General features: G+C 44.9%; 1 protein-coding gene across 8 annotated transcripts in view; it reads left to right on the top strand.

The window, feature by feature from the left end:
• Positions 1–12,225, top strand: part of arhgef2.S (Rho/Rac guanine nucleotide exchange factor 2 S homeolog) — a 91,358-nt gene extending 79,133 nt beyond the window's left edge. For 7 of the 8 annotated variants that reach the window (XM_041574542.1, XM_041574544.1, XM_041574545.1 and 4 more), the window contains 20 exons: positions 1,592–1,659; positions 1,883–1,946; positions 2,275–2,407; positions 2,531–2,640; positions 2,800–2,946; positions 3,569–3,819; positions 4,254–4,379; positions 4,494–4,611; positions 4,769–5,014; positions 5,210–5,286; positions 5,370–5,539; positions 5,693–5,760; positions 5,889–6,080; positions 6,200–6,310; positions 6,670–6,722; positions 7,166–7,207; positions 7,616–7,666; positions 7,877–8,311; positions 8,404–8,587; positions 10,392–12,225. In XM_041574542.1, coding sequence (XP_041430476.1) covers positions 1,592–1,659; positions 1,883–1,946; positions 2,275–2,407; positions 2,531–2,640; positions 2,800–2,946; positions 3,569–3,819; positions 4,254–4,379; positions 4,494–4,611; positions 4,769–5,014; positions 5,210–5,286; positions 5,370–5,539; positions 5,693–5,760; positions 5,889–6,080; positions 6,200–6,310; positions 6,670–6,722; positions 7,166–7,207; positions 7,616–7,666; positions 7,877–8,311; positions 8,404–8,587; positions 10,392–10,477 — 2,732 coding nt within the window. In that variant the 3' untranslated portion in view covers positions 10,478–12,225. The remainder of the gene's footprint in view (positions 1–1,591; positions 1,660–1,882; positions 1,947–2,274; positions 2,408–2,530; positions 2,641–2,799; positions 2,947–3,568; positions 3,820–4,253; positions 4,380–4,493; positions 4,612–4,768; positions 5,015–5,209; positions 5,287–5,369; positions 5,540–5,692; positions 5,761–5,888; positions 6,081–6,199; positions 6,311–6,669; positions 6,723–7,165; positions 7,208–7,615; positions 7,667–7,876; positions 8,312–8,403; positions 8,588–10,391) is intronic. The other variant, XM_041574543.1, reaches the window with a different exon arrangement.
• The last annotated feature ends 1,973 nt before the right edge of the window (positions 12,226–14,198 follow it).

Raw genomic sequence — 14,198 nt, 5'->3', positions numbered from 1 at the left:
TCCAGGGACTGGTCCTATTGCATCTCGGAGACAGGAAGGAATTGGAGTCGGGTCAGGAGGGTTTTTCGCCTTCCTCTGGATCAACTGACAGGCAGGTTATATGTAGACTTAAAAGGTCGAACTTGATGGACGTGTGTCTTTTTTCAATCTGACTTACTATGATAATATGTTAATTACAGGAACCAGAGATGCTTTGCAGGGATTAGGGATGCACCGAATCCACTTATTGGGATTCGGCCGAATGCACGAATCCTTGGTGAAAAATTCAGCCGAATACCGAACCGAATCTGAATCGTAATTTGCATATGCAAATTAGAGACAGGAAAGGAAAAAGTGGGGAAAAAAATCTTCTTTTGTGACGAAGATTTCCATACCCGTCCCTAATTTACATATGCAAATTAGGATTCGGATTGAGTTCGGCCAGACACGAGGATTCGGCTGAATCCATAGCAGCGATCACCAGCTTTTCCTCCTCTGCTGGGCAGTGGGCACGGGTTCCTTAACCTCTTCACCACCAACAGTTTAGAAGCTGAAATGCCTGGGCGTGCTGCCTGTTAGATTGCTAGCACCTTGCTCAAACCCAAAGGCACCAGCAAAGGGTGGGGGCAATTTACCGCTCTCGCTGCACTGAGGATGCTGGGATACACCACCCCAAGCTGTCAGGGGATGATGGGAGTTGTAACGGACCCCCCTGTAGCAAAGGGCAGTGGTTAATAGTTCTGCAGTGAACCGTTGGTTCTGACTCATGTGCTGCGTCCCTATAGGGTTGTTTCTCCTCCGCTGGGAGCTCGTGACTCCGACACATGGAAGCGTCTCTGCTTCTCTACGTGCCAAATGCAGCACAATGACTCTTTTGTAGGGGGCCCTCTCTTGCCTGTCTCATTCATTTCTTTGCTGGTACCCGGGGGTCCCTGAGGTGAACTGACCCCCCTCCATTCCTCTTAAAAACCAAACAACATTTAAAGGGGTGGTTCACCTTAAAGTTCAATTTTAGTATGTTATGCAATGGTCCTTTCTAAGCAACTTTTCAATTGGTCTTCATTATTTATTTGTTATAGTTTTTAAATTATTTCTTTTGTTCATTTGACCCTTTCCAGCTTTCAGATGGGGGTCACTGACCCCATCTAAAAACAAATGTTCTATATTTCTACAAATGCATTGTTATTGCTACTTTTTATTTCTCCTCTTTCTATTCAGGTCTCTCCTATTCATATTCCAGTCTCTTATTCAAATCAATGCATGGTTGCTAGGGGAATTTGGGCCCTAGCAACCAGACTGCTGAAACTGCAAACTGAAAAGCAATTGCAAAGTGACTCAGAATCATCCCTCTCTACATTATACTACATTACATTACAGAAAGCTGAGCTTTTTAATGAACAATAATGAATCTACTACATCATCGTCCTCATTAGGGGCCACGTCAATGTTTTTTTTTTTTTCAAATTCATGGTGATGTCATTCTCTTGCATCATTTTGCTGAAATATCTTCCGTCGTGTAACGGTTTAGAAAACCAGAATAATCTAAGTTCTGGGCATTGATCAGATGTGTTATATTAATATAAAAATTCAGCTTTTTCTTTGTATCCCGCAGCCTGTAGCGTCTCCATACACAACCGCTGCAAAGATGCGCTGCCCAGCTGCACCAAGGTCAAACAGAAAGTAAGTGTTGCCTTTAACCCCCCAAATCACCCATTCGTTTTATTACAGATGATATTAATACACACCTCAAACCAGCTGTGTAATTGGCATTGAAAACAGTGTCTCTCTGGCTGCGGTATATTCTCTGCACTGCTGCTTCTGACTCCTGAAACAATGTAGCCCAGTGCAGCCAATCCATGCATTGGGTCATATTTGTACATAATATTTATATCTGTCTCTCCAGCAACAGAAAACAGCTTTTCTGAAGAACAATTCGGCCCTGCAGAACGTCTCCCTGAGAAACAAAAGTAAGTGACGTTTGATGGGCGCTTCTCGTTAGCACCAATTAGCATTAATCTGCTGATCTCCTCCTCCGAGCAGCAGAGAGAGGGTTAACTACGTGCTCCTTTACTGTGCAGCTCTGCCACCTGCAGGACATATGAGAAACTGCACCCTGCTCCGTTTTATAGGGGACGTAAATAACAAGAGGGGGTTATTTCTGGGTTCACGTTCCAACATGGAGTGACTATTACTAGTCCACTGACCAAAAAGGCTAACGATCCATAGTAACTGTGCGTATACATAGTAAGTGTATAAGATTGTAGAATAATTCTTCTCCTGTATCTCCTCCCGCAGGCACGACCCTTAGAGAACGTCCCAATTCAGCCATTTACCCCTCCGACAGCCTTCGTCACTCCATCCTGGGCTCCCGCAGGGGCCGATCATCTTTATCTCTGTCTAAAAGTGTCTCCACCACCAACATCGCAGGGTGAGCCGCTGCCTTGTATTCCCTGTGTGTGTTGGATATTATAGTGGGGTGGATTATAAAGCGAGGACTCAGGGAAAGTTCTCTGGGGGTCTGATCATATCTGACCTGTGTGTTGTCCCGCAGGAATCTGAACGATGAGAGCCCACTGGGAATCCGCAGGATCCTCTCCCAATCCACCGACTCGCTTAATATGCGGAACCGGACCCTCTCCGTGGAGTCGCTCATCGATGAAGGTACAGTTAACCATATATAAAATCAAAAAGGGCCATGAATCTGAAATCAAGCATGAACTACAACTCCCATCAGCCTCAGCATTTAGCTAGCAGGCCAAAGTATAGGGGCTGATGGGTGATATAGATAAATACGTGTGTGTAACTGGACCTCCCTTGCAGGGGCCGAGGTTGTATACAGTCAGCTCATGAGCGACTTCGCCACCGAGGAGAAGGAATTTGAGGCTGATTCCTGGAGTCTGGCGGTGGATAATAACTACCTCCAGCAGCACAAGAAGGACGTCATGAAGCGGCAGGACGTTATATACGGTAAGAGATGCGCCTTGTTGCCTTTGTGGGGCCCCATTCAATAAATCTTGTTGGGTTCACCCATATTCTGTGGCCCTCATCAGAACAGCAATTCAAGGGAGGGCTTGCCCTTATCCCTTCATAGCCTTGGTTATATGAATTCTGGGATTCAACTTTCAACTTGGTTCCATATAAATTGTACCCTCTATAATAGCAAATCAGCAGGCACCCCAAATCCACCATCAGACTAATACCATGTCCCTCCTAGTGAGGTCATCCTCTCAGTTGGGAGGCAGGCCCGGACTGGCAAACTGTGGGTTCTGGCAAATTCCAGAGGGGCTGCTATAAGGTCCCATAGAAAGTCAGTATTTAGTGGGCGGGTGGGGGGGGGCTGTTTGGGCCTCTATGTGGGCTGATTGGGCCTCTGTGTACCTGAAATGCCAGGGCCTATTTTAATTCTCAGTCCAGACCTGTTGGGAGGGGTCTTGAATTTGCTCAAGCACTACTTCACTCATAACAAAACCCAAATCACATGAAGAGGTGACCATAACAGGCCACCCATAAGCCATGATTGTACAGAGGAGGCATCTTCTCTACAGGAGCTGATACTTACTCCTTGGGCTGATTTTTGTTGTCCCCCCAGAGCTGATTCAGACGGAGGTCCACCACGTGCGCACCCTCAAGATCATGACCAACATATTCCAGAAGGGAATGCTGGAGGATCTGCAGATGGACCCGGCGCTGGTCAATAAGATGTTCCCTTGCGTTGATGAACTTAGTGACATTCACATCCGTTTCCTCATTCAGCTCCTGGAGAGGCGCAAGGACTCGTTGGCGTCCGACAGCAACAAGAACTTTGTCATCAACAAGTTGGGGGATATCCTCATTAACCAGGTAACCCCAATATCTCATCAGGCTTTAGGCAGCTCTGGGTGGGAGCGTTCCATGCATGGAATCCCTTGCTTATGAAAGTGCAACTGTTCTGACCACCTGTTGGTGGAATTCTAGATCACAAAATTTGAGGATATAATATGGCAACGCCTGTGGGATATAAATGGACACAACCAGTTGTCAGTTGGATTCTCTCAATTCCAAAATCCAGGGAACTGCTGGGGGGGGGAGGGTTTATGTCTCTCGCTAGGGTCCTTACTTGAACTTTCTGACCATCCATTGTATGGATTTAGATCACAGTTTATTTAAAGTTCTTTCATTTCCCATTGGCCAAGAGCTTCATTATGCCATGGGTGAGGTGCAAAGGTCCTTTTTTTGTGAAGCAGTTGTCCGATTTACTGTGTCCACCAATTGTAACGCAACCATGTTGTATTTAGTTTTCAGGCACCAATGGCGAACGCCTGAAGAAAACCTACACCGAATTCGCAAGCCAACATCATAAGGCCATGAAGCTCTACAAAGAACTCTTTTCTAGGGATAAGAAGTTCCAGCAGATGATACGGGTGAGTCCCTTATCTAAAAGCTGACTTGCCCAATCAACCATCGGCCTTTGAGCTGTCTGTTTACATCATCAAGAACATATGTCTACTTTTTTTAATGACTTCTCTTCTTCTCAGAAAATGACCCGCTCCCCACTGCTGCGCAGACATGGAGTACAGGAGTGCATCTTGTTGGTGACGCAAAGGATCACCAAGTACCCTGTCCTCATTGACCGAATTCTTCAGAACTCTAAAGGTAAGTCAGGCTCTAAAATGATCTCCACACTTGCGAGTGATGGTGCCGCTAAATAAAGACTCAAGGGATATCGGATTGTCTGTACAATGGAGATGGAGTCAAACATCTGATGTTCTTCAAACTCATTAAGACACTGTTGTGATGTTCCTGCTCTCAGGTGATGAGGAGGAGCACCAGGATTTGGCCGAATCCCTGCGACTGTTGAAGGACCTGATTTCAACAATAGACCAAGATGTGCACAACCTGGAAAAGAACTTGCGCCTGCAGGAGATCTACCAACGGATAGACAGCAAGTCTGTGGCTCTGGTGGGTGGAGACCCCTTTAGCAAAGAGGAGCTGCTGAGAAGGAAACTGATCCACGAGGGGTCGTTGCTGTGGAAAACAGCTGCCGGGCGCTTCAAAGGTAATACCCTGGGGTAAATGGATATATAAAACCATCTGGAGTGATACTAATAGGCCTTCAAGGCAGTAGAACCTAGCGCGTATCTTCCTACATGTCTCTCCTTCATTAAGTGTTTTTCTTTCCACTGACCACTTAAATTTAGACGGACCCCGTTCCACCAGTTGTGCCTTTGTAACTAACGCTTCTCTCCCCTAGATGTCATCATGCTGCTAATGACAGACACTATGATTCTGCTTCAAGAGAAAGACCAGAAATATTATTTCCCAACACTGGTAAGACTGTGGCAAAAAGTCAGTTTGTGCTTTTTGTGATGCCTTTCCGTGGCTTCATGTTGCTCCATGTTTGCTCCCCCTAGGATAAGTCTCCTGTCATCAGTCTGCAAAACCTGATTGTCCGAGACATTGCCAACCAAGAGAAAGGCATGTTCCTAATAAGCGCCAAGCCCCCTGAGATGTATGAGGTTCATGCCGCCTCCCGGGAGGTGCGCAACACATGGATGAAGCACATTGCGCAATCAGTCAAAGTGTAAGACTTGACAATCTCTTCTAGTAACGTGGGTATTGGGGCGACATATTAATGGGACGCGCACACCCTTTGCTTGTGGTTGGTGCCAAAATGGACAAGTCTCTTTTTCCTCCTGCACAGAATGGCTTGTCACTAGGTCTTGTTCCCTTTCAGGTGCCCAAAACGTGAGGAATTTCCTTTGATCGAGACAGAAGTAGAGGCAAAACTCAGGAAGCTGAGAGGTATCGGCATCATTACTTTGTTACTGAGGACCATAAATACTCAGAATATGTTGTTTCATTTATAAACACACAAAGGAACGTTAACTTTCATTGGGTTTACCATCAGCTTGTCTTCTGTCCACCTACAGAGGTCATCCAGCAGAAGGACAGAGAGGTGGCTGAACTCCTGGAGGAGAAGGTGACACTCTTTTCCAAAGTGGTGCAACTGCAGGAAGGCGAAAATTCCTCACTGACGGGCGTCAGTACCCGGTGCCTCTTCCGAACGGACTCGATGGACAGTTACAGAGGAGAGAAGTTGATCAGCGAGGCTATCAAAGAAGGTAAAGGGGCTGGGTAGAAACAATATGGTGGGGATTTGGGCTATGGAAAAGCAGCGTCAGGAGTGTGGGGTCAGTGTTACCCACCACCCTAACTGCTATTTTATTTCATTTATCATTAGTGGAAGCCCTGAAAGACGTGATCGTTGGGTCCGCGAGCGAACTGCCTCTTCTAAGGACAGAACAGAACCAGACGTCAGATACGTCCCACAGCCGATCCAGAGATTCAACACGTGAGTGGCGCCCATTGCACCACACCAGGGCGCTGTTATTCCTCTCCCACATTATATAGAGAGTGCCAGTAGCACACAAGGCTGTATAGGGCCAATGAATTCCCAGAAATGTTCATGTACTTCTCTCCTGGCATAAGACTTGGTGGAAAGATAGGTTTGCCATGGAGTCCTGTTGTTGACATGATCTGATTGGTTAATATGAGAATTGCTCAATTGTTTATAAAAGGTTCTAGTGAACGTCATGAAATCTTTATTAAGGCTAATAATAAAAATACAGTCATATAAAAATGGCCCCAAATAATCACTAATTTAACATATTTACAATTCCCATTCACCGCTCCCTTTTTCATTTATTACAGACACAAACACCATCAACGGCTCCTGTGATCTCGGCAAGGACGACGACCCGAAGGTGAGAAATCGACTAACCTTTGTAATTCAGTAAATACAAACGAGGGGACGCGGGTCCTTGCAAGGGACCCTAGGAGCTAGCAATCTAACTATAGGACAGGTCCTCGGTTACAATGAAAGATCGTGGAAGCCAAGGGTTGAACCACCATTGGGTATATAAGGGGGGCTTCTAGTTAGACATGCAGTATGAACGGATTCGGATACTTTAGAGAATACAAAATGGAGACATAAAGCTGCCGCCATGTCAGCAATTATTCGGAACCCCTTCAGGATCCTTGAACCCCTGAAAGCTTAACTGCTGCCTTACAGGGAAGACGTAGTTGGGAATAGAACAGACCACCGTTTTTAGGCATCCTTAACCGCTCCCGGCCTTTCCACATTGCGAGTCATGGCATCCCCCCCCCTATTGCGCAGCTGCTTATTGATTTAACTTGTCTCTTGTAGGACCGGAATGGGAATCAGGTCCAAAACAAAAGCCCTCACGAGGTAACAGTTTCTTTATTCCCCTGCTCTACACACACACACATCCCTATATATAATTGGGATGCAATTTTTTTACTTCCAAACTCCTCATAACCCTCTACATTACACTCATCATTTTACACAAGTCATGAATTTAACATCCACTTGTACAGCGGGATTGTACTTGTGATTTACAGCCCAGTTAGTCTGACCCTTGAACGATACTAAGGCATACATTATATTTAGCCGGTTGTATTCTTCAGTCACCCTGATGTGGGTGGGTGGGGGGATGAGGTTGGGGGTCCCTTGCTCTGTGCACTTCCCACCAGGTGATATAAATGTGCAATGGAACATGGATCAATGGTGGTTGGTTGACTTTTACAGCTAATATTACTTTTGACTCTTTTGTTACCTGTCTCTTTTTCTCCCTAGGAGGCCCTACAGAGGATTGTCAATATCTACAGCTTTCTACATAGGCTGCAGGTGAGAATGTGCAAGGATTTAGAATTGCTCATTGCCCGTATGGAGATATAGATGTGTCTTATGTGCAGAGTAGTTGATGGACAGTCGGCCACTAGACTTATTTCTAAAGAACAAATGTTCTCATCCCAAATGCGACCCCTCCCTTTGTATAACCAATTGATGTTCCTCATATTGCCCCATACAGTTGTTTATATAACCGCTCTTCCCCAGGCGCTGGTCATACAACAGGACACGCTACAAGACACGCCAATGCAGGACGTCAGCGACAAAAAGGAACGCCTGTGCCGGAGCAACTCTCGGGATCCAATTCTGGTAGAGCCCTTATCCAAGACGGTGGAGAAACAGACGGATCTGACCCTGTTGCAGCGCCAGCACACGCTGTTGCAGGAGGAGCTGCGCAGGTGCCGGCGGCAGTGCGAGGAGAGGGCGCAGGAGGCGGGGTTACTGGAGACCAGGTTGAGGGAGAGCGAGCAGAACAGGGGAAAACTGGAGCGGGAGTTAGAGGATGGAAAGAGGCAGCTGTCCCTCCTGAGAGAGAAAAGTGATGCAGGACTGGAGGTCTCCAGGACCCCTAAAGTGTTGGATCCTCGTAGGCGGAGCTTGCCGGCGGGAGATGCCCTGTATCAGACATTCACTCCTCCCCAGGTAATTATCCATCCTCCTTCCTTTCATGCGGAGTCCTGTGCCATGTTTCACATGTTCTCACCCTGAATCCTATGTCTGTGTCGCTCGTTCAGATCCACATGGAGCGAAGGCTCCCGTTGGTTCTAGATGGCCCCGTCCCCATCATCACTCTGCAGGACGACTCCGATCTTAAAGACGACTTCAGTGATCTGACGGAGCTTGAGAAACTACCGGCCGACACAGAATGGACAGAGGAGGAGGGCGGGGGGCCTCCAGCTTCTCCCTCCAGTACACGAGGTGGGTTCTCATTATGGGAGAAAGGGAAGCCCAACATTGCTTTGCACCATGTGACTAAGGTTAGACTGTCAGCTCTTCTGAGCATCCTATGGCCCTTGTGATGACGTAGTGTCCCAATCTTGGTACGAATGTTAGTTTCAATGGGGAGACTCTAGATCAGTGATCGCCAATCAGTGGCTCATGAGTAACAAATTGGTCTCCCAGTGCCCCAGATCCAGGGCTTATTTTTGAATTCCAGTTGTGGCTGCATTGAAACCCATAGTAACAGCCTCCTGTAGGTTCCATAGGTATCAGCAAACAGCCAATCAAAGCTCTTATTTGGCACCTCTGGAACTTTTTTTCATGCTTGTGTTGCTCCCCAACACTTTTCCATTTGATTGTAGCTCACGTGTATAAAAGGTCGGGGACCCCTGCTCTAGAACCTCTCTCTTTGTGACATGCGTATCATGTGTGTGACTTACAGGGGGGCCATTGGCCCTTATTAAACCTTCAGGAAAATAAAGGTATTTAGTGGATTTTTCCCATGAAATTCAAAGGCAAAAAAATTAGGACAAAAAAGGTTCTGCCCTTACGCGTTTCATGCCTGTTGGGGGCACTTACTCATAGGCTAAAGGGCATCTCCCCGTACACCTCTTTTATAGGGATTGTGGCCAATCAGAAAAATACTTACAACAACCAATCCGAAATCATCTTAGAAAAATATTTATCAAAAACACTGTCATCAAAAATCCCGAAATAAGGGGGAAATGTATATGAAATATACAGGTACAATAATATAAAATCAGAAAACAACTATGCCCCAAAAGGGTTTATTTACGCCCCAAAGTTGTTTTCTGTTTTTATATTATTGTACCTGTATATTTCATATACATTTCCCCCTTATTTCGGGATTTTTGATGACAGTGTTTTTGATAAATATTTTTCTAGGATGATTTCTGATTGGTTGTTGTAAGTATTTTTCTGATTGGCCACAATCCCTGTAAAATATGTGTACGGGGAGAGGTGCCCTTTAGCCTATGAGTAAGTGCCCCCAACAGGCATGAAATGCGTTAACGGCTTTACATTTTAACACATTTTTTGTCTTTGATTTTCTTGGGAAAAATCCACTGAATACCTTTATTTTCCAGTTGTTAAATACACCCATGGACTGGGGTGAATGGTGGAATTCCCTTGGACTATTACTTTAAAGGATAAGTAAACCTTTAAAATAAGTAAAATGAATGAGGGGGCTATTCTAAGCACTTTTCGCATGTACATTCATTATTTGTTTATTTTTAATTCCAAGATATTAAGGGATACATGTGCTGTTAATATGAATGAATTTAGTTACAACAGCGCCACCTGCTGGTCAGTTTCCCACCAGTCTGACCAGCAAGTAGTCAAGGAAGTTGTCAGGAGAAAGAAAGAGACTGATGTTCTTCTGCTTAGGAAAGATGTGAGAAAGGTTTCTAATTTTATTCCTAAGCAGAAGAACATCAGCCTCTTTCTTTCTCCTGACAACTTCCTTGACTACTTGCTGGTCAGACTGGTGGGAAACTGACCAGCAGGTGGCGCTGTTGTAACTAAATTCATTCATATTAACTGTACATGTATCCCTTAATATCTTGGAATGAAAACAAAATAAATAATGAATGTACATTGCTTAAGTGCTTAGAATAGCCCCCTCGTCAATTTTACATTCACTTATTTTAAAGGTTTATTTGCTTTGGACTTTTTTTTTAAAGTTTCTGGGCTCAACATACACTGGTTCATTTCTTTTTTCTTTTTTCTAATTAACCCTTCACCTTGCGGTTTGTCTTTGCAGAATTCCAGAGAATGCAGGACATTCCAGAAGAAGCAGAGAGTGTTCAGGAGCTGAAAGGGTTGAATCGGGGATCCTCGGAGAGTTAAAGATGCGGCAGTGCGTCAGGACTGGGCTCCCCACTACAGACATGAGACGGACGCGCTGCTCTATGAAACACTTTCTGGGGAGCAGTGAGAGGAGGGGGGCCTTTACTAGTCACACTCTGTACCCCACTAGTGTGGCCAGCGACTGGGACCCGAGGGCTGCTACGTGTAAACTGGCCCAGTCATTGGGATTTGGGGCAACTCCTCTAAACAAGGCTGGAGCAGGCAGATCTGCCCAAAGACTTTTTATTCAATGAATATCAGACTTTTTTTTTTTTTCAAAACCTTGATGTAAGAAGACGTTTATAATCACAGTATCACTACAATTTATACGGCTGCAGTGTAACATTGAATTGATTTGTACTTCTCTGTAGCTGCAATCAATATGGCTGCTCCCACCCACGGGTGCAGGGAATACTACAAACAGATCACGGGACAGCGCTGCACATATTTGGGCGACAGTCACCCGTGCAGGCGCTTGGCCAACATGGAAAGAATAAGGTTTAAATTTAGGCTTCGCAAATCCACATCCCTCATTGCCCCCCCCCTTACCTGCCCCGCATCCTCCTTATTTATTTATAGTTTTAATTAAAAAGTAACAATTTTAAATTATATTTCTTTTTTTCCCTCTTTTACATTCCCAAATGATGCGCCCACCCCCACCCTGCTGCGATGTCTTTCATTTGAAGACTGGTGCATCTTCCAGCTGCAGGCTCTTGGGGGTTAATCTGTATTAAATGATCGAGGGCGGGACGTATAGTTCAACTATGGCAGAAACCTCTCCGAGCGGCTGATAATTCTGACCACCAGGGGGAGCTCTCAGAAGAGTATTAGGGGCCCGGTATGTTCCTTCTGTACAATCAGGTTATGGCCACCAGGTGTCACCATTTACATTCTATGGAAAACAAGTGATACCATGAAGGATTCTGGGGGTTGTAGTTCAACACAGAGCAAGCTCATCATTGTGATTGGGTGCATTCCTTGCAAGGCTGCTGTACACTAACCCCCACCCGTATAATGCAACCTCCCCCCAAATAGCTCTGCAGTGTATTTATATTTTGTACGGACGGATCTTCTGTAAATATGTGATCTGGAGCAGTGAATTCTGCTCAATAAGTGTAGATATATTTGTATTATTATTGTTGTTCTTGCCTTGTTTTCACTCATCAGAATCTTATTTGTGTCATAGTCATTTACCCATCATGCCCTGCATGCAAGCCCACTTCTAAGTGTATCTCAGTACTTACCCAGGTACAGAGCTCTAATGTTTTTGTACTACATGCTCCTGGGCTGTTCTCTTTCCCATGGTCAGGCAGGAACCTCCCTCTTGCTATGTAAAGCCAACCTCCCCAAAACTTACCCAACTACAGAGCTCTGATTCTCTGTACTTCCTGCTCCTGGGCTGTTCTCTTTCCCATGGTCAGACAGGAACCTCCCCCTGGGTAAGTGAATCCAATCTCCCCCAGTACTTACCCAGGTACAGAGCTCTGATTCTCTGTACTTCCTGCTCCTGGGCTGTTCTCTTTCCCATGGTCAGACAGGAACCTCCCCTGAGTCAATGAATCCAATCTCATGCCAGTACTTATAGTACAAGAATTGGCAGCCCTATGCCCTCGGCTCAATCAGAGAGCCCTGGTTGCGTTTAGGAGAAGCCCATCAGTGGGAGGAGCTTGTACATACACACAATTTCATGTAAATACTTTTAAAAACTTTATATTTTGCTTTCTGGTCAATAAACTGTATTGATACTGTGTTCCCTTGTGTTTATTGCAACTACAGACTCTTCTCTGAGAGCGAGTATTTGGGCATCAGACATGCCAGTGAGATCACTTCAGAATATTGATTCAGAGCATTGGGTTAACCTCATACATGCCAATAAGCTCACTGTATAATGACTCAGCTTGGTTTAACCTCAGACATTCCAGCAAGATCACTGAAGAAAATGTTTTCAAATATTTTATTGAAGTTTTACCATAAAACCCGCAGAATTGAAAAAGATGAAGTCATGAAAACATATAAAAACATATATCACTAGTGTCAAAAATCAGACAACGAGTCGTCAATCAATAGGGACATATCAATATTTATTGTAACTAATCACATAGATATATATATATAGAGTAGGGATGCACTGAATCTAGGATTCAGTTCGGGATTCGGCCTTTTTCAGCAGGATTCGGATTTGGCCGAATCCTTCTGCCTGGCCGAACCGAATCCGAATCCTAATTTGCATATGCAAATTAGGGGCGGGAGGGAAATTGCGTGACTTTTTGTCAGAAAACAAGGAAGTAAAAAATGTTTCCCCTTTCCACCCCTAATTTGCATATGCAAATTAGGGTTCGGTATTCGGCCAAATCTTTAGTGAAGGATTCGGGGGTTCGGCCGAATCCAAAAAAGTGGATTCGGTGCATCCCTAATATAGAGATATAGAAAGAGAGAGAGAGAGATGTAGATACACCCAGTGGACATCAAGAAACAAGAAAGAAAAATATCATTGTTTTCATAAATTTGCATAAAATTAAATTTGAAGATTTGATCTTTGTTTTTTGGAGTCATGTGACCATGTATTTCTGAACGACGGCTTAAACTTGGGGACAGATTTAACAAGGAATGTATTGAATCCACTATTTTGGATTCGGCCGAACCCCCGAATCCTTGGCGAAAGATTCGACCGAGAACCGAATCCTAATTTACATATGCAAATTAGGGTGGGAAGGGGAAACCATTTTTTACTTCCTTTTGGGACAAAAAGTCAGCAGATTTGCTTCCCCGCCCCTACTTTACACATGCAAATTCGGATTTGGTCCGGCCAAAGTATTTGGCCGAATTCGAATCCTGCTGAAAATGGCCGAATCCCGAACCAAATCCTGGATTCAGTGCATCCCTAGATTTATCAAAGTGAAAATTGAAATGAAAAAAATTCAAATTTCAAGCTATTTTTTGTGTACTTTCAATAGGGAATAGTCCGTATTCGATTTGTATTTGAAAAAAATGTGAATCATGTACTGTCTCTTTAAAAATTCGACTTCGACCATTTGCCATCTAAAAGCTGCCGAATTGCTGTTTCAGCCTATGGGGAACCGCCTAGAACCTGTTTGGAGTCAATTGGTGGACTTTAAAAATCCGAAGGACAGTCATTTTGCAGAATCGCCACTCAAATCACTGTAACGAGCCTTCCCAAGTCTGCCAATATAAGGCTCAACAGCCGCAAAGTTACTTCAAGCGGCGACAATCGCACCAAACGGCGGGCGCTGAGGGGAGCAACGAGGCAGTTCCATCCGAGTCCAAATGGGTTCCGACAATTGATTGAATCTTCTCTCATCCTCTGAGGATTCCGGACTAGGACCGGACCTGGTGAGTCAGTCTAGGAAGGGAAAAATCAGAGTTAAAATTCCAATTCTTGACCCTTCTTAGCGAGCGATCTAACCCTGGGCCTCCATCTTGGTGGGCGCCGAAACCGGAAGTCCCCTAATGAGCATGGCGTCAACCCCAGTCATGCCAGTAAGGACACTGCAGAAATATGAATAAAGAGCATTGCCTTAACCTCAAGCATGCCAGTAATCACACTGCATAATGATTCAGAGCTTTACTTTAACCTCAGACATGCCAGCAAGATCACTGTAGAAAATTGTTAATGACCATGTCATCAACCCCAGTCATGCCAGTAAGGACACTGCAGAAATATGAGTTAATAGCATTGGATTAACCTCAGACATGCCAGTAA

Source organism: Xenopus laevis, chromosome 8S (genome assembly GCF_017654675.1).
Source record: "Xenopus laevis strain J_2021 chromosome 8S, Xenopus_laevis_v10.1, whole genome shotgun sequence".
Classification (NCBI taxonomy): Eukaryota; Metazoa; Chordata; class Amphibia; order Anura; family Pipidae; genus Xenopus; species Xenopus laevis.
The sequence above is the reverse complement of the archived record's forward strand: the minus strand, read 5'-3'. Positions and strand labels throughout refer to the sequence as shown.